This window comes from Micromesistius poutassou (genome assembly GCF_964030765.1).
Source record: "Micromesistius poutassou genome assembly, chromosome: 23".
Classification (NCBI taxonomy): Eukaryota; Metazoa; Chordata; class Actinopteri; order Gadiformes; family Gadidae; genus Micromesistius; species Micromesistius poutassou.
In genome coordinates, this window is record NC_140293.1 from 7,491,653 (window position 1) to 7,516,008 (window position 24,356).

Here is a 24,356-nt window from a genome sequence, read left to right on the forward strand (position 1 = left end):
TCAAAACTCTTTAAGATGGTTTCACAGGTCTCACGTATTGTCTTTTCATCTCTGTAAAAGGAGGCATGAAGGATCTCCTTGCATCTCAGCATTCCAGGTCTAGTGGAAAACCAATCCCTCTGCGAAGCAAGGGCACCTAAGATTACAAAATTAAAAGAGTGGGAGACGAAGTTGAGGAGGGCTAAAATTTGAAATTGTCGAAATTGTCTTCTACAGAGGCAGGCGCCAATCAACGACAACCAACCATTCTCACAGAGAATTTAACACACTGGATGCCTGTGGCATTTCTAACAAATCACACTTCTTTCTCTTCATTTGCTTCAAACCAGTACAAAGCATTCGGATCTTGAATGATTTACTCCTTTGACAGTAACTAGTCAGAGGTTTGGAGTACATTTGAGACCCACCTAGCTTTACACCAAACTCGTCTCTTACATTGGTTCCCGCTGCCTCGAGTATGACCTTGGAAACACCTGTGGAGGTTAATCAATTTAGTCGAATGCTGTTCTCTATTGTCAGAACAGGCAAAAGTGGTAAAAAGACACCACAACCAAACAATTTTTCTCCTATGAGTACCTGATTGGTTGGCAGATCCAGTTATTGTGTTTACAATGACATCCGTTTTCTCATCAACGATGTTACTGCAAACCAGCTCAAGCTTGACTCCGCCCACCATGGCTGTGACCATGTCAGAGTGCATCGAGCCATATCTGGAGAAGGAAACTTAAGAGGAGACAACAATAATTACACTTAAAAAAGGAACCCCTATCAGTTGGTCCAGTCCTCCATAGGTAGGCTGATTCATTCATCCATCTGTCCTATCAGCTGGGTGTACACGCCCAGGTCTGGCGTCACTTTCATGGACATCAATGTCACACCTAGTGGTAAAATAGGGGTCCTCTGATGAGGTGTCCCACTGCAGTATCTCCACCTACCTCTGGGGGCAGCGTTGCTATGGGTCTGTTGTGGCGGCATGGCCTGTACACAAAGGGGGAAGAGAACGCATGCTGGCTGTTAATACCAGAACATTTTATACGGTGATGCACGGAATGATTGTTAGGAAAGAATCGATTCCTCATTTTTTCTTTGTCCTTTAAAATAATTAGCCTAGAGTTAGCCTGAGGTTGCTTTAAGCCCATGTTGAGACAATTATTGGAAGTGGAAGTGACTCATGGGTTATCATTTTACCTCACTCAGTTACAGAATGCCCAGCTAGCAGCCATTTAATGAGCAATATCACCAAAGAAAAAAAACATATCTTTTGAGACCCAAATGATGTAAGCATTAAACCAGAATTAAACTAAAATAATAATATGCAGTTTTTGCCTTGTGTGTTTGGTGGTCATTGGTGTGCACGACAATGCGGACCACCAATGGCCTGCTTCTGTGACTGTTCATCCTGGGGGTTCCGATCTCCTCCAGCAGGACTAATTGTGCCAAATCCTGGGGAAATTGCAATACTTCCCCGGTACCAAGCATGGGGAAAGCAACGGAGCGAAATCCTTGGTGTTGACAGGAAGTCAAAACGTTTTGAAGTCCCTGTTTCAGAGCCTGGGCAGGTATGAAGGGGAGGAAGATAATGTTTGAGGGTAATGCAACGACAACTCACACTTCCTATTCTATAACCCAGCTTTCAATTCCATTTGTATGTCCAGAAATGTTTGTGGACCATTGGTTAATTTTAGTTTTTTTCTGAATTCTGAAAAGCTTCTACCTCCTAATGAATATAACAACAAATAATACTGATAAGACTAATGCCGATACCAAGTATCATCACTAAAAGCAGAGGTAGTCAAAAGTGAGGAAATGCAAATGTGTTCTAAAACGCATAGTACCTTTACAGATGCTCCATGTTGTTGCTGATCCCAGGGCAGAAGATTAATGAAGAAGACCTTGCGACAGTGAAGCTTCTCAAGAGCATCCACGTCGACTTCAACAGGCTGCCAATCCTTTTTCCACTTCGGAAACGCAGTCTCCATCAACTTGCGTCCAATTATCTCAGACAACATTTTCCCCAAACTGGTAGAGCGAGGGTCATGGTCTTTCATAGGGGAGACTATGACATCCACCTGGCAAGAGACACCATGGGGGGGGGGGGGTTGTCAATCCTGCAACACTTTACAAAATAAAATGGGGTGCACATTACAGCACAATCACTTAATTCCTACTTGCTGTGCCTCGATGAGCCCCACTGCATTCTCCAACTTGATGCCACTGAAATCTGTCCCAGTGTTTACTGGATCAGCGCTAGAATTGGACCATCGACTCGAGGCTCCAGTGCTCTCCTGGAGATTCCCGGATGCTTTTGGTTCTGCAATCATCAAGGAAAACATCCTGTCGCAGGCCACTTTTAAGGCCTCCACTACCTCCTCTCTGGTGTCAATCAAGGTAATTCTCTTCAGGTGCTGGCTTTGTTTCCCAAAGTCAAACACAGCTTTGACAATTGCTTCTGCACACTCACTGATGGAAACTTTGGAAATACCTGAGCTTATACAGGGCATAGCTATGGACTCAAACTCGTTTTCATCTGCCAGCTGCAGCACTGACAAAACCGATGTATTCAGGAATGACTCTTCACTGCCATTCTCCTCTCCCTGTACAGGCCTGACGATGTGAATCAGCTTCTTGCATTGTAGACGCCCTCCCGTAGTCATTACTTTGTCCCCTGCAGCATATTGCCCATGTTCATCTACTTGAGCTGTACTTTCTCGCTGTACTTCAGGACCTCCTGCATGGCTCAGGGCAGCCGCAACGCCTCCGTCATGCTTCAGGTTTCTATTGGCGGCATTCACCAGTGCATCTGCATGTTCCTTGGTGATGTCACCATGACACACCAGCACGTTTACTCCCCTGTGAAAGACATAAGAATGACTCCCCTTTCCTTCTTGGACTTGTCTTGCAGCAGGCCCCACTTCTTCTTGATGCACATGCTGTTTCAGAGGCTTATGAAAACGGTCATCATTCATATTTCTTCCTTCCTCGCCATGGTTTACTGGATTGGTGCCAGAATTGGAGCCCGAACCAAAGGCTCCAGTGCTCTCATGGAAGTGGCGATCCCCGGCTGTTTTTAGTTCTGCATCGGCCGAGGAAAAGATCCTGTCGCAGGCCGCTTTTAAGGCCTCCACTACCTCCTCTCTGGTGTCAATCAGGGTAATTTTCTTCAGGTACTGACTTTGGCTCCCAAATTCTAACACAGCTGTGACAATTGCTTCTGCACACACACTGATGGGAACTTTGAAAATTCCTGAGCTTATACAGGGAATCGCTATGGACCGGAACTGGTTATCATCCGCCAGTTTCAGCACTGACCCTACCGAGCGTGTTAGTAATGGCCGCTCACGGCCATATGCCTCTCCCTGTACAGGCCCAACGATGTGAATCAGCTTCTTGCATTGCATACGCCCTCCCGTAGTCATTACTGCTTCCCCTGTTGCATATTTCCCATGTTGTCTTACTAAAGCGTCGCTTTCTCGCTGCACTTCAGGCCCTCCTGCGCGGCTCAGGGCAGCGGCAACGCCACCACCATGATCCAGGTATCCATTGGCAGCATTCACCAATGCATCTGCATCTTCCTTGGTGATGTCACCACGGCACACAAGCACGCTTACTTCCCTGTGAAGGACATAACATTGACTCCCCTTTCCTCCTTGGACTTCTCTAACAGCAGGCCCCATGTAGTCTCTTGGGCCAGGCTGTTCATAAACTTGTGTTTCTTCATTCCTGAGAGAACTTGCCTTGTGGGATCCTGATTGATGAGGCTGCACTGTGATACTGTGGAATTCTGTTTCTGCAGGTTTTCCTTGCATGCGGTCAACAATCTCTACCTCGTCAGCCTGACTAGGCCTGAACGTTTCTTTGACTTTGTCAACCCCTTGCTCCTCCCTACCCTTCCAGTTCTTGAAACCATCCCCATCAGGTTGGATCTGCCCTGTACCGCTATCTATAAGCATGTCCTTGTCTAGATGCAACTGAGCATGACCGCCAGAGGAAAGGAGCTCATCGTTCAGCTGCTGCCCTGCCACTGAAGATTCTTTCCGAGGATTTTGGAGAGGGGAACTTTCCAAGTGTACTTCATGATTTAGAACATCGGGTGGCGATGGTGAGGCGGCAACCGGAAATTCAGTCTGGATAAGTAGAAAAAACTGATATTATTCAATTGCATTCTTGAAATTCGGTTCTAAGATGATTCTGAGACTCAATATCATTAACCTTTCCAAGTTGCTCATTTTAACTCCAACACTTTCATATCAGTTCAAATATATTAAAGGGACTGGAGGTAATATTCAATAGCTCTAATTGAAATTGAAAGTGATCTATTATAAATGCCATAGCCATCCGTCAGATAGCTATGGCTGTATGAGACTCAGGGCTCTTTTCTGACCAATCAGGAGGGATCCATCTTGCCTGTCAATCACATGTGCACACACAGTGCTAGCATAGCTACGCCAGGGCCATTTGCATGTCTGTCTGTTAATGGTGGAGAAACATAGGAATAGAGGGACAGAGAGAGGGGGCTCTACAGCAGCAGTGTTGCATTTCACACACCTGTGATTGACAGGAGAGAGGGATTCACTGAACCAATCAGGGAAGAGATGCAACAGAGTCGCAGCCAACTCGAAAGAGATATTCTCACAGAGCATTTCTCTCTTTAATAGCTGATTGACAACTCGGCTATTTCTAAAAATGTACACTCAAAAAATAGCTGTTAAATCTTACCTCCTTTTTTTAATTTATCAAATGTAATTGATCAAATAATTACATACATCCACCTGATACAATTATACAATTATGTATATCAATACAACTATGTACTGATCTAAATAATTAATATGTAGGCCTATATACTTGGCTTTTAATTGGAAAATGATTAGTATCAGTTATATAAGCCATAATCCACAAGATTCATTATGCCCAGTCTACCGTAGTACTCAGGTGCGTCATTTCCACCGGGGACGCCGGGGACATGTCCCCATCACTATTTATAATTTTGATTTTGTCCCCACCACTTTTAAAAATGTGCAAACCAATTGACCGTTCACGCTGTCCAATCACAAGAGTGGTAAGGTCCGTCAAGCTTGCATTTCGCTATGGCGACGGCTCGAGAGGAAATCAGAGGAGAGGAAATCTTAAAAAAACTGATAAGGGGTCGGGGCTTGGGAACGGTCAATTGCGATGTGATAGGCGCGCACGCACGATGACATCCTCAATAGATGAAAGAGGAGGATGTTATTGGATAACTAGCAGCTTGCAGTTAACTCTGAGTTAATATTGTGGCGAGCTGCACGGGAAGGACGAGAACGGGAGCCCAGGTTAAGCAATCAAATCAACTCCCGCTCAGCTACGGGAGTTGTCTTTATTTACACACCCAATAGAACAGAAAACACGGCACACCTGCTCAACACGAACAGCACTCTCACTCATGGTGTCGGACTAAAAAACTAAAGTGTCCTAAAACAAAGTCCCAGTATCCTTTGCGGCACCTGGAACACGGCGACCACGCCCACGGTCGCCACAATATCAAACATCGTAAAACAAGGTGATTTGTAGGTTTCTAATGCAGGATTGCACTTACAGCGCATTTTTGATTGCTGAAAAATGATCTGATATCGGTTCCAGCTTTTCTCTTAGACATGATGCAGGATGAATCCAGTCAAATTGCCTTGCGACTTTTTTGTTTGTTATTAAATTATATTTAATGTCATCGCAAGGGGGAGGGGGGAGGGTAAACTTGTGCTGTCTGTACATAGCATTATAATGGAGAAGTGGCTTAATTCATTTTCAAGACAGACAGCCAAAATTGACATATTTATTCAGAAAATAGCCGGTCCTTTTGCTTCCTGTAAAAAGCATGTTTGTGACACTGGATAACTAAATGGATATGGATATATACATCATCTAGCCTGCATGTGGAGGGCCACATAAGGTAAGAAATTGGTTTAGGCCTACTTAAACTTTGCTGCTGGTTTTGTTTGCTTGTGATGACCTGGTCAAAGGTTACCCACAGTCTACGATTGTGATCTGGTTGTGATTCTGGTTGGTGCTGCAGCTAGTAGGCCTATGCATTGTAGATACAGATTGCAGCTACACACGGTGCGATTGCTATGCCAATGTGGTTATAGTTGTTTTGTCTGGTTGAGATATGTGACGTTAGACTTGGAGCCTGGTATCCTAACATAAATATGTTCTGAGTCTTGCATAACCTGTGTGATTATCCTAAACTGTAGGGGATTTTATTTGCGGGCAGTTTGCTTATATGACGTTGTAACGAGTGAAGTCTACCTTGGTCCTTTGCGAGTGTTTACTACTTTACTGGTGGTGAGGATTTGACAGATGCAATTATCCTCTGGGCGGCATTACAGGGGGGGCAGCACGAGCACACAAAAAAAAAGATCTGCACATTTTCTATTATCGATAATAGAACCCCCCCCCCCCCCCCCCCCCCCCCCCCCAATGCAGCGTTGAATGGATGAATAGCTTACATAAGGGTACCCAGCACTTTTCAAACCACACTCAAGCTTATGGTTGTTGTCCCCAGCACTTCTAAAAACAAACTGACACCACTGGTAGTACTAACTGGTCGGATATTGATTTTTGATCAAAACAGCCCATAATAATAGCTCACCTCAGGTGGAGATGACAACCCCACGTTTGAGTTATCAGCTTCGGGGGGAGCAGTTGTGACGGTAGACAGGTCAGGAAGGAGAGACTGTGGGGTTTCATGGACGATAAAACTGGGAAAATTGTTCAGCGAGTGATCACGTTTCGCCAGCACTCGTTGCTGATCTGAAACAACATATGAAGATAGAGGTTTGATAAAAATTATGAATGTTGACACCTTACTAAATTATAAAATAATTTGTTAAAGAGGAAAATAACCATTTAAATCTCAAAGAAAGTCTTAACCACATTGTAACCCAATGTTTATATTATTGGAGGCAGCCTACAGCAGGCTTACCCATTTGTACTCTCCTAGTTAATGGACAGGTTATCAGATATGATGTTTAGTATTGTGAGGTTAACTTTGTATTGTTGGCAGTCAGGCCCTTTTATTTTCTGGCCCCTCCTAGGCCACGCCCACTAAAGGAGTCTGGCACGGCTCTGACGCAGTCAGATCCACACTTAATTTGAACCAAAACAAAAGTAATGGCCTATGCACGTAACCTGAAACCAAAAATTAAAAAGAACACAAATCGAACTATAACAAAATTACTATGCGACGCCGCGGAAAACTGAAGAAAGCCAAGTGAACTGAAGCCATAGTTACTGAAAATAAACCACAATGGTTTCACTTTCGCTTTTAGAGTAAACGCCTAGAACGTAATATAACGAATATAATAAGACCCAAGTTATTATTACAATACCTAATAAGGTATATTATAGTGTCTTTGTTGTGTCTCACCTTCTTGATCTTCGAATGCAATTCTATAAACATTTCCTTTGAAAACTTCCAGCGGTCCGCATTCCCCACCGCCTGATTTACGTTTTACCTCGAAGTACTTTTTGATTCTCTTTTTCCATTCGTCCTCCATGTCTGGATACTCAAAGTAAACCTCGTATTTGAACGAGGCCTCCATAGCGCCGTCAAAGTTGAACCACGATGATCAAATCTATTGGTTCTTGGACCTGGACTTTGTGGACTTGCAGGCGATGATCCTGCGCTCTGACACACTGACACCTGACCACTCCCCACACATGCATCATACGTTTCTCCAAAACGTTGTAATGATTTACCTTCGCCACACGATGGTGATACGTCTTCAAAAGTCGCTTCTATTGGACAAGTTTGCATTACATGTACATTTTACTTTGGTTCAAAGCACTGCTATTTTTAATTGTACGGACATCCGAAAATTAAATTTATGATATCAAAGCTAAATAAGAAAATATGTTGAAGAACAAATGATGAAATCGTTTGTGTGTGTGTTGTTTAATTTAACGTTACTGGCGTTATTCAGTCATATTCACTGTCAACTGTAATTTACCAAAGAATATCTCTCTCTCTGATTGTCATTGACAACACCTGCCTCTAACTCAGCTGGTGTCATGGTGCTACGCATGCCTCCCCCTATCCCTCCCCTACAGACAGAGCCACGCCCCCCCTATCCCTCCCCTACAGACAGAGCCACGCCCCCTCTTATCCCTCACCTACAGTGATAGCCACGCCCCCTCCTATCCCTCCACTAGACAGAGCCACGCCCCCTCCTATCCCTCATACCCCAGTAGTGTACCCCACAATACACTACTTTCACAACAACCTTCTTCATTCCTCCCTCTGAGTAAACATGTCTTTATTGACGGGGCTGACCTGGGTTGAACTGTGTTTTATTTCCTTTCTAAATGCCTGTTTATTATTTTACGTGTGCTTCCTGCTTCTCTGATCTCAGCACTGTTGATGTCCTGTTGGCGTTGTGTCCTCTGATGTTGCCTTGTGCGTTGACCTATCGTTGACCTTGAGGCCTTCGCTGCTGTAGTATGGTCTTGAGTAAGCCAGTTGTTTGCACCGATTCAGGCTTGTCACAATGAAGGGAGTTTTGATGAATGGGATATTCCATTTACTGTTCATGGTCTATTTGGGCTCTACTGTGTGTGTGTATGGGTGTGTGGGTGGGGGTTTGTCTTAATAATTGGTTTTGTCAGATGCCAGCAGCCTGTTTACGTCACACAAAACTACTCCGCTCGCTTGGAACCTCGACGGAGGTAGCACTAAAAAAAAGTAGGCCTACCCGGTACTAGGTACCAGGTACTTTTTTTGCCAATGGAAACGCAAAAAAAGGCGGGCCTAGTCGAGGCGAGTCGAGTCAAGTCGAGCTGGTACTGTCGTGGAAAAGTGGCAAAATCTGAATGGATGCAACCAGTTTATAACGTTTTACATTAAAAAGGAAGAGGGGAACTTTACAGTGAGAAACAATTAAATTTAATAGAGAAAGCATCCGTTGTACAGAGAAGAATGAGCAAACATGGTAGGCCAACATATAACACCTAAGTAATCAAGTTTCAGTAATCAATGATCTTTACAATCATTACTTTTCAATGTGAAAAACCGCCATCACCTCGCTGTTCCAGCTCATACCATAATTAAATAGGTTACATAGCACAACTTTATACGTCCTATATGTTATATTACATTTCTAAAACATTTCTAAAAATGTGTTATTCATATTTGGCTTTTGGTATCTTCGAGCGTGTGAATTGGTTAGCAGTTTAATTCACTGGCAGTAGAAGGTGAGCACGTTTTGCTGGTTTCCTCGTATCAGGACAACAGGACAGTGGAGGCCGGACGTCAAGGCTTCCAGCCAGGCCATGTAGAGCGACATGGGGCAGTCGGTCTGGGGCACGGGCAGGCTCCTGGAGAGGGTCACACCACCGACACAGTGAGGAAACGCTTGGGGCTTAGTGAGAGTCACAGACTTTCTGTTTTAATTTAATGAAGACCTTTTTTAATGTACACACTAAACGAAACACGCACGCACGCACGCACGCACGCATGCACGCACGCACGCACGCACAACGCACACACACACACACACACACACACACACACACACACACACACACACACACACACTTTTTAATACTCACACTAAGACCAGGGCGGCGTGTTCAGAATTTCTCCGGATAATTTCGTTCAATCTCACTTTTGTGTTGGACTGAAAAAGGAAATGTAGGTCAATAAATATATAATAGGGACCGTAAATTAATGACACTCAAATGCAAACACACACACACACACACACACACACATACACACACATACACACACACACTTTACAATACACACACCTTGGTTCGGAGGGCTTCCATCTCCTTGTCAGATATCTTCCACGGACAGAGGGTCTTCAGTTCGCTTTCCGAGGCGCCGTCCTGCTGTTCCTCATTTAGCCTATAGGGGGCGACAATGTCCTCAAACCTCTTCAGGCTGTGAAGAGAGAGAGAGAGAAAAAGCAGATCCGTGACCTCATCATCCACAAAACTTCTGCTTCTCAATGTTTGAAATCAGAAATCATTGTTGTTGTTGTTTTTAAATCGAGCTTTCAAACGTGCTTGCTTATTTCCATGATCATATGACATATTCATTGAAGCACAAAATTACATTCACATGTTTGAACTTCAATTCGATTCACAAAATTATCCCAAACATTAATCACATTATTTCCAAAAATTTCCACCTCCACTTTTTAACCATCCGAACACACATCACCAGGCTGGGCGGGACCTACTTTTTGGGCTGTGGCGTCCTCTCGCTGTCCGTCATCACGATGACGTCGTGGAAGTCCAGACGGAACCTCTTCAGCAGAGAGATCATTCTGAAATCAAACCGTCAATGTCCCTTTAAAACAGGCAGCCTGCTTCCAACCGGCCCAACGCTCGACGCGGTCGGGATCTTATCACGGATCGCCGCGGGGTCTCCATGGAGATGGGAATCAGTATTGTTGTTAATTTAACTGAATCAAAACTCACTCACAGAGCCCATGGACAGTATAGTGATCATTTTGTGTCGTGTATTTGACCTCTGTGCATCTAAACATCGACATTATTTCAAACCCATAGGAGGGAATTTTGCAAGGTAGGGAGAGAGGGAGGGTGGGAGAGAGGTAGGAGGGAGGGAGGGAGGGAGGAGGGAAGAAAGGAAGGGAGGGAGGGAGGAGGGAGGGAGGGAGGAGGGAGAGAGGTTGGAGGGAGGAGGGAGGGAGGAGAGAGAGGGGTAAGGAAGGAAAGCATCAAGGGGTGACCTACTCCTCGCGGCCCTCCTCCCTGTTCTGCTCGTCCCCGATGATGAAGACTCTGACCTGGCTCTGGCCCCACGTCTTCCTCCGGGTGAGGAGGTAGGGCACCAGCAGCGTCAGACCTAAGGGGGGGGGGGGGGGGGGGATGTCGTACATGGTGTTGTCACAGATGGAGAAGAGCTCACCCAGGGTGATGTCGTGAGAGGGGGCCGCCGGTGAGCCCCTGTGGCCCGGGCGTTGGACCCCCCAAGCTCCGGCCCTGCGGCCCGGGCGTTGGACCCCCCAAGCTCCGCCCCTCAGCCCACCCTGGAACCCCCCCCCCCCCCCCCTGACCGTCGTGCTGACGTGGACGCCTCTTTGGGGGAGAGCGCTGCCTAGAACATGCACTTATCCAATGCATACATAACATAAGCGATCTGAGCTAGCAATCTGGACCAGTGTGGGGTGGGGTGGGGTTAGGGGCGGTCGGGGGGGGGGGGAGGGGTGGGGGGAGTGGGCGTGAGGCTCACCTCCGTCGTCGGAGATCCAGTACACGTCGATGGTCTTCCTGCCCTGGTCGTTCTGGAACACCGTCCTCACCTGCTGACTGGACATTTTCTCGGCCGTGACATCACCTGGGCACAGGCGGCCACGAAAGAGGTGAGCGGTGAGCTGGCGGTGTGTGTGTGTGTGTTTTTGTGTGTATGTGTGTGTGTGTGTGTACCTGTGTGTGTGTGTGTGTGGTGGGGAGGGGGGGGGGTGTCTACGTGTGTGTTTGCGTTTGTACCTGTGTGTGTTTGTATGTGTGTGTGTGTGTGTGTGTGTGTGTGTGTGTACGTGTGTGTATGTACGCGAGTATGTGTGTGTGTATGTGTGTGTGTATGTGGGTATGTGTGTGTGTGTGTGTGTGTGTGTGTGTGCATATGTGGGCATGTGTGTGTGTGTGTGTGTGTGTGACTATTTACCTGTGGCCTCCTGGGTTGTGGTGATGGACTGATCTTGTTGGTCAGGGGTATCTGGTACGAAGCACTGGTTCACTGGTGAGACAGAGTCACTCTATCAACCATAAGGTCATGATGAAAGTCTGCACATGACACATGATAACAGCCCAATGGGACCTATTCCTCCAGCAGTTTGTGACCGATGTGGTTTATTAAGAACAATTTCAGTGACTCTTCTAAAGAGCTTCTCACCTTCATAACCGAAATGGTCGGACACATCCAGTCCGTCCATCATCCTCAGGAGTATCACGCAGTAGTTGGAGTCAAACGTATCACTGACGAACAGAAGCCACAAAGAATCGATGGACAGCAGAGCAAACATGTGTGTGTGTGTGTGTGTGTGTGTGTGTGTGTGTGTGTGTGTGTGTGTGTGTGTGTGTGTGTGTGTGTGTGTGTGTGTGTGTATCAGAGGTCCGTAAAGTCCATCACATTCTGAACTAACCGACCATATCGCAAATGAATAATCAATTTGGTTTCACAGGTGAAGCCAAAGACATGGGAGGAACTAGTTTCCAGTTCTCCCCCAAACAAGTCCAGCAAGACCTGCATGTCATCCTTCCACCACGAGGGATCTGGTTGCCTCACACATAAAGCGAGGTGATATTCGTCTGCAATGCATGCAGTGTACTCTGTTTATATGTACTTTGCGCACTCTGCCAAAAGCACATTTCCGGCCCGGCGGGGGACAATAAATTCCTACTTTATTCTCTTGTCGGACAGGCAATAAGGAACCGAACGAGGACTCACTAGATGGTGTTGACATAATCCACAAGGCTCTCTGCAGACCCCTCTCTCCAGCTGGTCTTGAACCCCAAGACCAGAGTGTTGGGTTTCAGCTTGCCCAGCCCAGCCGCCTTCATGGAGAGAAACAGCATTCGGTCAGAGCACTGGTTGTTACTGGGTGCACAGTGGTGGGTCCCAGGGGGTGGCACATGAACCCCCATAGGATGGCTAATCTCAATGTCAATGTTGAGATTAGCCATACAATGTTCGGAACTCCAGTCAAAACATAGGCGTGAGACTACTGTACTGTAGCATGAATAATAGCCCATTTAGTTCTTTATACTTTCTCAAAGGTCTGTTAAGGTACAGTTTGCGGTGTGGGTTATGGTTACGTTGTTACTATTCTGGGCTACAAGCCACAGTGGGTGGGTGTAGTAAAAAAAAATATATCCCCGTCTTTAATGATGAAATATATCACCAATACCAGGAAAACCAAGAGCAGTAACCGTTATGTTTAAGAAACCGTCTTTTTCTTGTTGTTGCTAAAAATACATTTACATGATCACTGTTGATGTTTTACCATCCTGTTTATGGTCAGAGAAGTTCTGTGCCGTCCGCTCAGTGTTTGAAGTCACACTCGGTCACACGACAGGAAGGAACGGTGTGTACACGACGCTGTGGTTTGTTGTTACCTGCATGAGCTGTCGGGTCCCGCCTCGGAGGCTGTCGCTGGCGAAGGGCGTGTAAAATGAACGCACCTTCCTCTTGTTCAGCCACTTGACCATACTGTCGGTTTCCGTGGCGACCCGAGACTGTCCCTCCGGGGCCTTGAGAGGGAAAGCCGGTACAGAAATTAAAGGAAGTATAAATGTATGGAAAGATCTGTTTTCGTATATATATTGATGAATTTCTGCCCCGTGAAGTTAAGTATATGGATCAGAATGTGTCATGTTGGTTACATATTTGTGGATTATGACAATTTAACAAATTATACATGAATTATTTACTAATACAGTCATAGAATGTACGATCATTTTCATAATGCTCATGCTGGAATGATGCAATTATTCATTTAATTTCCCTCTGATTTATGCTCTTTATGCTCTTTAACATTTGTGAGTCAGTAGGAAGTGAGGTGGATCCAAAATGGCGGTGGCGGCCGACCCACCATGAGGATGTCCCCACAGATCATGAGGCTGATGTGTTTGGTGAAGGAGCCCACAAAGTCCACCAGGGCCGGCCTCTGGTTGGGGGGACCCGTCAGGACCAGACACTGGGGTCTGTGTGGTGGGTGGACGCACACACACACACACACACACACACACACACACACACACACACACACACACACACGCACACGCACATGCACACCCACGCACGCACACACACACACACACACACACACACACACACAAACAAATAAATATTCCACCAAAACACAATTCATACCAGCAACACAAAAAACGTATCACGCATTTTTACCTGAAGTTTTTGACGTGGTCTTCCACGCGGGACAGAGCCACGGAATAGGACAGTGCGATGTTGTATCGGCCAGCCTGCAACGATGTGCCCCAGTTCACCTCTGCAGATCACACACACACACACACACACACACACACACACACACACACACACACACACTCTTAACAAACACTACATCAGATACATTTTTAACATGAAGTTCAAGTCATTGAGGGTAAGTCCCCACAACGTCAACTGAACATAAAAGTGTGTGTGACAGTGTGTGTGTTTGAGGCTCCTCACGAGGCTTGTTGTAGGCCACGTAGCCAAACAGGAAGAAGATGATGCAGAAGGTCACCAGCGCGGCACACCAGGTGAAGGCAAACATCAGCACAACAGAGATCATGGCCCCGAACAACGCCGTCCATTTGCTGTAGTAGTGGAACGACGGCCTCCAGCCTGCAGGGGGCAGTAAGGAGCAGCAGCCGTTAGAAATGAACAACTTCAAAATGAGAAGAACGTGGTGGAGAAACTTTGGCCGTTTCTCAATACCAAGTACGCGGACTACGTTCTTGGAAGTACGGACTTGGAAGTACATACTTGGCAAGTCCGGACTTTCAAGTACAGACTTCCGAGAACGCGAGTACGCACCTGCAATTGGAACAGCAGCGGACTCGATGATGCATTCTGGGATATTTAACGGTCCCAAGTCCACACGAGTCACCTCCGATGCATCCTCGGTAGAACGGCCTCATCGAGAACGCATCGAGAACACTTCCGGGTTTTACGACAGTACTCGCGTTCTCGCGTACTTGGAATTGGAACAGTGCTTGGGCTACCACTGATGACGTTTATCGAGAACGCAAGTACACGAGAACACAGGAGAACGCGAATTGAGAAACGGCCTTTGAGCCCTGGTTCAAATGTAAAAAATGTAATGCCTTCGACCATTTTAGTGTGCCCTATCCGATTGTTATTATAAACATATGGATAAATACATCATCAAAATGACAGAAGGCTTAGGGAATTATTTGTCTTCAGTGTTTAGTCAATGTCCTTGCAATTTGTGTGATAAAACGTGTGAGAGAATCATGTTGAGAAACAGATGCAGTCACAAGAACCCTTAGTCATGGCAGGTATCTCGCTAACACACACACACACACACACACAGACACACAGACAGACAGACAGACAGACAGAGACACACACACAGGCGAAACGAGCAGCCTGTCAGAGCCCCTCACCGGGCGAGTTGGTGATGGAGGCGTGGAAGCAGCTGAAGTTGATGAGGGCGTAGGAGCAGAGGAAGAAGTTGGAGATCAGAGGCGCGATGTTGTTCAGGTCCGCTGTTTGGGCGACACCAAAAGACACACATCAGTCCCAGACATCCTATACACATACACACACAGTACATACGCAGTATAGGATCCCGTGTCCGCAATACCTCCGACACCTCCGTTTGCGGATATTTTTCAACGCGAGATTACAAGGAATTCAATATGGAACTGTGATCGTCGGGAATATCTTCCGACCTTTCACTTCCGAAACACGTCCAACTCTAAGCACAGCGTAACAATACAGCGCCCCGAAAAACATGATCTTCACCCCCACATATCAGAATACACATAAACATCCGACAACAAAACGGACTTTCCATGCTTTAAACAATCAAAAGGCTGTTGATCAGTTGGTAAATCGGTCCATTCACACCGGTCCCGTTCTGGAACTCAGATCATGTCCTGATTGGACGTTACTGACCAATCAGGATGAAGGCGACGGCGATGAAGTAGCAGAGCAGGTAGGCTCGCAGCGGCTCGTCGTTCTTCCCGTAACCCTTCGCAAAGAACCCGATGTATGGGTAGATGTTGTCTCTGCACAAACACTGACGGACCACGGGAAACGCTTCAGAATTAGAGTACATTCACTAACCATTTATTAATGCAAGTGATAAGAAATTAGGATTATTATATAGCATTAGCATAGGCGTCTTTGGGGATGGGGTTATGGTTATGATGTATGAATTTGGTTAGTGAAGAGTTAACGTGAAGACTATTACCATTGTTAATATGAACACCATAAGTAAATTATGTTAATTAATGCTTATTGCTACATTAATTAATGTTTTCATGGTTAATGAACGCACTATTATTGTTAGGTATTACCCACAAGGTTATATAAATTCAAGAAAATAAAACCCAAACATCCTACAACAGAATCACACCATCCCTAAATAAATAAAATGGCCGATATTTCTGGCATGATAAATAACACGGCCCATGTGCATATTCACCTGAAAGACCTTGGGGGCCGACACGAGGAAGCCGAGGGCAGAGGACAGGCTGGCCGCGAAGACGCCCGCCGTGATGAGATAGTAGTACCCGGACACCTGGCCCAGAACCTGGGAGGTGTGAGGAGGTGGTGTGAGGGGGTGGTGTCAGCGAGCGCACCAGCTTTCGACGTGACCCTCACCTTCCCTTCCTGAACACTTGCATTCAATTCTAAAGTGGTATTTACGATACATTTTTGCACTTTTATGGTTTATTGTAGAGTGAAATAGTTTGGAAGGTATGGGAGACGGAGCGGACGACGATGCAGCAAAGGACCACGGGCAGGAATCAAACCCGGGTCGCTGCGATCAGGACTGTAGCCTAAATGGTACGCGGTCTTCCCGGTGAGCCACCGGGGCACCCCTGAAGTGGTACATTTTTGACAGTAACTTCTGGAATAACATTTCCTACGTATATATGTATATTGCGTGTCGCTCGGTTTGGTTTACTCAACGACCCCCCCCCCCCCCCCCCCCTTATTCAAGTGGCCGGCCATCTTGGCTCAAACACTATCTGGGTGACAGAGCTGAACGGAGGGAGAACCATTGATTCAAAGAGCCGAAAGTTTTTATTTTGTCACATACTCATACAGGATGCGCAGTGAAATGTTTGCGCGACATACTCATGTATTTTCTGTGCTTGAAAAAGAAATAGTATGAATTCAATTAAGAACCATTGGGGTGGTACCTTTGAACTGTTGGCCAGGCCAAACAGACAGCCCGGCCCTTCCTCCGCGACTGCCTGCATGCAGTCGGTGAAGTTCCAGCCCAGTTGGCAGGCGAGGCCGTCGCAGCCGTCTGTGGAGTTTCCCAGCAGGGCGTCGGTCAGGTTCCCCGACGCGTGACGGATGACCACAGAGCCTTAAGGGGAGAGCACAGAGGTCAAACGGGGGGGGCGAAGAAACACAAAGTCCTTCACCGAGTCTCAAACAGTAACAGTGTTTTTTTTTTTCCTGAAACATGTGCGAGACCCACCGATGGTGATGCAGATTCCCAGGTACGAGAGCGTGGTGAGGAAGATGGCCCCCAGGGTGCCTTTAGGGATGGCCGTCGCTGGATCCTGGTTCATTTGAAAACAGAGGGTCACGGATGACACTTTACAATGGAGGGTCCATTCATCCACTGTTATTTGGAATTTGTTCAAAGCATTAATTAACAGTGAATCACTGGTTTGTTAATGTGCCTTTGTGGTTGAGGCGCTATTGGCTAATTTCTCAGATCTCTGACACATGGTGGGAGGTTTATTGACGAGGAGGGCGTATTGTTGGCGGTGTTTCTGCGATGTCGAACCCCGGCCGGTACCTTGAGGTCTCCAGATATGTTGACGCCTGACAGAATGCCGATGGCCGAGGGGAAGAAGATGGCAAACACCTTGGCGAAGTTATTGCCGTTGGTGAATTTCGGCATCAAGTTTTCACTGAAGATCTCACCTGGGAAACAGTGTCATTAGTTTCCCAAAAAGGACCAAACTAAATAAAAAATGTTGTGACTGTCGTACGAGTCGTTCACAAAGACATTTAAGGGCGTGAGGTTTTATGGGGAAATTGTTGCCGTTGGTCCATCAGTCGTGTCATTTGTCCATCAGTTGTGTTGTTGGACAAACTTGTATGTGGTCCTCAGTATCACTCAGAGCCAACATGGCCGACATGAAAAACATTCTCATGATGCTGATGTGTGTGTGTGGCTGCGTCTGTGTGTGTGTGTGTGTGTGTGTGTGTGTGTGTGTGTGTGGGGGGGGGGGGGGGTTGCAGAAATGTGTAAATGACTACAGCAGGTGTTTTTTATGGTGACTTCAACATTACTAGTAGTAGGAATGTACTGCCCGCCTCAGATTTGGTGACGCAATTACAAAAGATTAATTGGAAAAACACAAATGCTATGATGAGATAAGTGTCGATCTAATTAAAGACAAGGATCGAATATTTTCCAGCTCGTGTCATCTCTCAAAACGGTTATAAACTCACTTCTGTAGCCAAAGATGCCTTTGGACTGTTTGTCTTCATCAGGGGGGATCAGGGAGCCAACAAAGTAGTTTGCGAAGGAGATGAGGAGGATGCCGAAGAAGAGGATCTGGGCCTGAGCACAGAATTAAGAAGTGACGGGGGGGCAAATGAGTACAAGAGAACAAGAGAAAGGGAATGTTTAGGTTAGGTCAGGGGTTCACCTATTTAAAGACACATTAAACACATAGACTGAATCGAATTACCACTAAATGCGTGGAAGATCAGACAGAAAATATAAATGTTTTTCTGGTACAAAATCTATGTCTCCATTGTATCACCGAATTGTTTCGAATGTGTTTGATAGACACTTAGCTCTTTAAAGAGTTCCCACTGAATAAATTGCCCCTCTTCGTGTTTATTGCGCAATAATATACAATTCATGTGTGTCTTCCGATAATATCAATAATCACAGGTAAATCACAATTTCCTCAACATCAGTCCCTCAAAACACCAACACCCGTTCTCCATGCTTGCCTTGGCCTCCCATTCCATCCCGGCCAGCGAGATGAGGAGGAGGACCGACACTGTGATGACCCCAATGATCCGCTGATCATTGATGGGATCCACCATGCTGAGGCCAAACTCCTATGAACACAAGTAGACCGCCATTAATACATTAGCATTGGCAAACCTCAGCATTAACAAGAAGGAGGGTTTCAGAAAACCCAGGATCCATTCGGTTTGTTTACGTGTGTGTGTGTGTGGGTGTGTGCATGTGTGTGTGTGTGCATGCGTGCGTGCGTGCGTGCGTGCGTGTGTGTGTGTGTGTGTGTGTGTGTGTGTGTGCGCGTGTGTGCGTGTGTGTGTGTGTGTGTGTGTGTGTGTGTGCATGTCTTGAGTTCCTTTTCTGTCAATATTTGACCTCTGCATTCCCAACTGTTGTAATCTACTGTGGACATGAAGGGGAATACTTTGAGATGGACTACATGAATGTTCAGAAAAATACAAAAGATTTGATGCGCATGCCAAAATGCGAGTATTGGTTATTTTTCTTCTTCTACTTCTTCTTCTTTTTAATTTTGTCATCCTATTTAAATGTTGTTAGGCATATGCAAACAATTCCTTATTATTGATTTAACCACTGCTTTTCGTAATCTGGAGAAAAAATCTGGAGGGCAACGCTTATTTCTAGAAGGGCTGAGATACCTGAAGCAGTTCGCGGATGACCTCGGCAAAGCCCACGGTGTTGAGTGCACAGGCCAGGGCATTGGCGAACGAGAACACCACGCCGATCGGCCCGCCCATCTCCGGCCCCAGCGTCCGCGAGATCATGAAGTACGCTCCACCTAAGAGAGAGACGCCGCCGCGTCAACCCATAGGCCTACGGTGTACCGCTGAACCATCGGAGCCAAATTCACCTTAAAGGTTGACATATTACACCACCAGGTGTGAGTGTGAGTAGCCTCTACAAGCCGTTTTGAAAAACGGCCTCTTCTGACATCACGAGTGGGCGTCCACCTAGACGTGTGCTGGATAGATCAGTCCACCGGCCTACCCGGTGGACTGTAGCAAACGTCGCTCATCTATCCGTCACACATCTAGGTGGACACAGCCACTTGTCAGAAGCCACGATGTCAGAAGAGGCTGATTTTGAAAAACAGCTTGTAGCGGCTAATCACACTCACACCTGGTGGTATAATATGTCACTTTGAACCTCCCCTCAGGTGTCAGCACTTATACAACTCACAAAATGCAGCGTGTTACCAGGCTGCTATATCAGTGGGGATGCTGTCATGCTTGTCACGTGTGAACCAAACCTGGTCTGCAACATCCACTGACTCCATTCGGTTTTCCCGAATCGGACCGATGGGAGAACCGAAATCCTGGGCCGAATCATCCGAGCGAACACTAGACTAAGCATACAAGCGTACAGGGGGCGCCACTCACCCGAGTAGACCCTTCCGTTGGTGGCGATGGCGGAGACGGAGAGGGCGGTGATGGAGGTGATGACCACAGAGAGCAGGATGATGACGCAGGTCAACACTGCGGGCCAAGACAAGGAGGACACATCGTACGTTAACTTTGAGGACACATCGTACGTTAACGTTGAGGACACATCGTACGTTAACGTTGAGGACACATCGTACGTTAACTTTGAGGACACATCGTACGTTAACGTTGAGGACACATCGTACGTTGAGGACACATCGTACGTTAACGTTGGGGACACATCGTACATTAACGTTGAGGACACATCGTACGTTAACGTTGAGGACACATCGTACGTTAACGTTGAGGACACATCGTAACGTTAACGTTGCCCACGTTGGACGGGGAAACAGTGAGTGTCAACGTGGTGCTCGTGATTGATCCTGGACTAAAACTCGAACTCAATGCACAAACTTTTAAAAACGTAAGATGAAGATGTGGTATTGGGTAAGTACGTTTTGGGATACCTGGGTACATCAATCACACATTCTGGGTGTCACTCCCCAACCCCTTACAGATGGCCGCCCCGCCCCTGTATGACATCAACGTGTCTACCAGGAGTGGGACGAGTGGGCTATTTTATCATATATTGATCGTGGTCGGGGTCATGCTCTAACAGAATGTGTGGTTTTCCAGACAGAAGAGCAAAAGGATCGTTGTGACGCAACAATCCGACCGATGAGACATATCAGGGAGGGGATCACTCACAGATTCCCGCCTCGGATGTGATCCAGGACAGACGCAGGAACAGGATGACGCCCCAAATGTTCAGCATGCAACGCACCTACACATGGCAGAAGAAAAAAGAATACAACTAAATGTGGGTGTTTGCGTTATTGTGTGTGTTTTGCTTTTGTGTGGGCGTGTTTGCTCTGGCAGTAGTGTGCATGCGTGAGTTTGTGTGTGTGTGTGTGTGTGTGTGTGTGTGTGTGTGTGAGTGCGTGTGCTTCTAAGAAATGCTGCTTCAACACACATCCACACTCTCTTACCATCACGCCGACCACCCAGCCAAAGCGCACAGGAGCCTTTTGGGCAGCGGGCGGTTCTGGCCCGTCATTCTCAAGGACGTCCGGGATGCTCATCTCAGAGTTATTAACCCACACCCCGTCCTTTGAAACACAAGAGGAAAGCTCTTACTAGGTTATAGCCCTTCCACAAAAAAAACTGTCTAACTAAAGGGACTCTTGGATAAAAATGATATCCTAAGAAAGAAAACACAGAGTTGGGCCGTTGTGACGTCACATCTCAATGTGCGCCTCCATTTTGAAGTAAAGGGCCATAGGGAGGTTATTTGGAGTTACGTTACTTTGGTCATTGTTTCTTAAATAAACATGAAAAGATTTGTGATTACGGGGAGACACGGCTGTGTTTGAAACTTCCACAGCGTTGAGACTTGTTAAAACAGTTTTCATTATTAGCCTACGTTACGGAACACATACGATTGATTTAGGATTTTACATGACTACAATCAATCTTGAGTCCTCTCCACATGTCAGATCCTCCCCAACAAAAACTCCCATGATGCATCCTGATGCCACAACCCCTACAGGCCCGATTTGAAAAAAAACGGCAAGTTGTCCAAACGTGCGAGCCTTACGTCGAACGCCATGGGCCTGCGGAGGGTCTTCAGGGTGGGTCTGCCGGTCCCGGCCGACAGCGAGTCCGCATAGAAGTCCAGCTGGGGCACCATGTCGATGGTGCTGTAGATGGACGACCTCCTCAGCTCCTGCCTGCCGTCCGGGTCCCCACCGGAGCCGTAGCCGGGGACCTGAAGGTTGGGCCCGTTGTCCCCCCCGGGGTCGGTCCGGGGGGAGCTGTGCGGCGGGGGCGTGTCCCGGTGAGACGTGAAGCGGATGCCGGGGACGGTGTTCAGTTCCACTGCGTCCGATTTGGATTTGGATGTGAGTTGGCCCATGGCCGCCGCGCGCAAACCGTTCCTCGTGTACCTGCATGTGTGCAAAAAAAAAAGCCATTTTGTTTATAAGTCACCAGGAGACAGACTTATGGAAACATAAACATCCTGATTTCACACACAATTGAATATTTGGGTCTTTTTGTAACCAAAAATCTTTCCTGTGATTACTGTCTGCTAAACAAGTAGGCCTCATAGGGCTACATACTTGCAGTATGGTAAAGCATAATCAGCTTTTGGAAATGGCCTTGTAAATTGGATACACTTGATAATATAAATAGCCCTATTGATAGATATGTACACACAAAACACCATACAGGCCTATAAATATGATCTATTTGTAATCAAATGGGTCTTCCCTTTTGAACAGAAATCATAAGCACATTACATCACATCACTAACATGCGATTGATGAACACACATTCATGCATCGGGAAATTTAAAAACCATAGTCAGTGAATAGCATTTATAGAATAACGTTAGTCACCACAGACGATCATAAGAAAAAGTGAATAAAGCCGCATATATTTCTATTTAACCAAGCATCGTGGAAGAAAACAATTAATAATAATAATAATAATAATAATAATGATAATAATAAGTCCTTTAAACTTACCTTAGTGTGTCTTTCTCTGCTCAATGAAACCACAGCTCCTTCCAATACGTTCGTACCTCTGAATGGACTCCGTTTTCCAATCTTAAATTTTATAGCCTACCTTTACAGGATGACACCTTCTCCTTTCCGTCGCCCCTGCCCACGCGACAGTCCCTCCCCGCCCCCCTGCTCTCCTTTGTGCAATACCCTGAGCAACAGATCCTGCGACTATTAGGCCATGGCTCCCGTGACACACACCTTCTGCAGCCAAGAGTTCATTACCGGGAAAACCAGGGTGAAGCAAAGACATCCCTGTGTGTGTCCCTGTGTGTGTGTGTCCCTGTGTGTGTGTGTCCCTGTGTGTGTCCCTGTGTGTGTGTCCCTATGTGTGTGTCCCTGTGTGTGTGTCCCTGTGTGTGTGTGTGTGTGTGTGTGTGTGTGTGTGTGTGTGTGTGTGTGTGTGTGTCCCTGTGTGTGTGTCCCTGTGTGTGTGTGTGTCCCTGTGTGTGTGTGTGTGTGTGTGTGTCCCTGTGTGTGTCCCTGTGTGTGTGTCCCTATGTGTGTGTCCCTGTGTGTGTGTCCCTGTGTGTGTGTGTGTGTGTGTGTGTGTGTGTGTGTGTCCCTGTGTGTGTGTGTGTGTGTGTGTGTGTGTGTGTGTGGGGGTGTGTGTGTGTGTGTGTGTGTGTGTGTGTGTGCGGGCCATAAACAACAAGTGGTGCGGATGTTTGTTTGCTCATCTGATTTTATGAATAGGTGAAAGGTCATCGTTGGGAGTTGTGTATCATCATGTAGCTCATCAAATGTCCTTGTTCCGACATTCTCCTCTTCTTCACTGACTTATTAGGACGTCTCCGTCAGTTGTTGTTGTCATGCATGTGTCATGTATGTATTTGTATTTTTTCTAACTGTGTTTGCCATTTTGACTATTTTGCTTCACTCTGATCCGCAAGCCCTGAAGATAACTGTATAGGCTCTTCACGTCAGACAAACTCTATATATGCTTTATGTGTCTGAATAAACTCTGAATCTCTCAGAGTGGCCCTGCCTTGGGCCCCATTGATCCCTGAACTCACTGCTTCGCTTGCTCACAGAGACGATCCAGATGCGCCTAACAACTGGTGTCGGAGGTGGGACAGCAGACTGAGCTTTCAGTCACCGCTTGCTTAGAATAAGAGAATAAGAATTGTTGAATTGAGAATTTGTGATCGCTTCTCCTCGGGTGTGACCCTTCATTCTGAGGAACTCAGCGGCCCAGAAGGAGGGGCAGCGGCGACAATGGACGTCTCTGAGTAAAGCTCAGGAAACCCTGATCCCAGAGCTCGCTGCTCTGCTGACAGAGACAACACAGAACCAGAGAACCCATCCTCATCAAAGGACAGATGGACGAAGTGACGGTCATAACGGTCCTCATATCGTTTAGCAGAAAACAACTGGCTGTAAACAACCATTCCATAATGGGAGACGTCTCGACGGGAGACAGATTTGATCTGCGCTCCCGGGGAGCAGTCCCACGAAGCCCAGGACCCAAGCTCACTTCTGCTGCTCAAACAAATGCACAGAATCAACAGGTTTATTTTCTGTTAAACTGGGTCTGTACGTTTAAACCGCAGGCAAAACCACCTTAGAAAACTAACAAAAAATGCCCCCCCCCTCCCCCCCGAAAATAAAATAAAATGCAGCGGTTGTTTCAGAGGCCCGTTTAA

General features: G+C 46.6%; 3 protein-coding genes across 3 annotated transcripts; all 3 read right to left on the bottom strand.

Moving 5' to 3' along the window:
• Window positions 1-6: 6 nt before the first annotated feature.
• On the bottom strand, window positions 7-993 carry LOC311368252 (protein mono-ADP-ribosyltransferase PARP14-like). Its single transcript, XM_084487038.1, has 4 exons — window positions 936-993; window positions 577-723; window positions 408-473; window positions 7-119 (listed from the first exon to the last, which is right to left on the bottom strand). Exons 1-4 carry the CDS (start codon window positions 973-975, stop codon window positions 100-102), a joined length of 273 nt encoding a protein of 90 aa, XP_084343164.1. The 5' UTR covers window positions 976-993; the 3' UTR covers window positions 7-99.
• Window positions 994-1,284: 291 nt separating this feature from the next.
• LOC311368762 (protein mono-ADP-ribosyltransferase PARP14-like) lies at window positions 1,285-7,650 on the bottom strand (the record flags this gene model as incomplete). The annotated part of the gene is made up of 5 exons (XM_084487542.1): window positions 7,400-7,650; window positions 6,623-6,783; window positions 2,169-4,124; window positions 1,836-2,069; window positions 1,285-1,551 (listed from the first exon to the last, which is right to left on the bottom strand). The coding sequence occupies exons 1-5, from the start codon at window positions 7,572-7,574 to the stop codon at window positions 1,285-1,287; spliced, it is 2,793 nt and encodes a 930-aa protein (XP_084343668.1). The 5' UTR covers window positions 7,575-7,650.
• A 1,556-nt stretch (window positions 7,651-9,206) lies between these two features.
• On the bottom strand, window positions 9,207-22,061 carry slc12a10.1 (solute carrier family 12 member 10, tandem duplicate 1; the record flags this gene model as incomplete). Its single annotated transcript, XM_084487543.1, has 26 exons — window positions 9,207-9,345; window positions 9,580-9,647; window positions 9,781-9,916; window positions 10,218-10,304; window positions 10,735-10,846; window positions 11,234-11,338; window positions 11,669-11,740; window positions 11,897-11,979; window positions 12,452-12,558; window positions 13,120-13,254; window positions 13,596-13,707; window positions 13,910-14,009; window positions 14,192-14,347; window positions 15,133-15,234; window positions 15,647-15,770; window positions 16,179-16,286; window positions 16,903-17,075; window positions 17,190-17,274; window positions 17,517-17,644; window positions 18,179-18,290; window positions 18,692-18,802; window positions 19,364-19,503; window positions 20,105-20,200; window positions 20,855-20,930; window positions 21,136-21,255; window positions 21,744-22,061. 26 exons carry the CDS (start codon window positions 22,059-22,061, stop codon window positions 9,207-9,209), a joined length of 3,105 nt encoding a protein of 1,034 aa, XP_084343669.1.
• Between the last annotated feature and the right edge of the window lie 2,295 nt (window positions 22,062-24,356).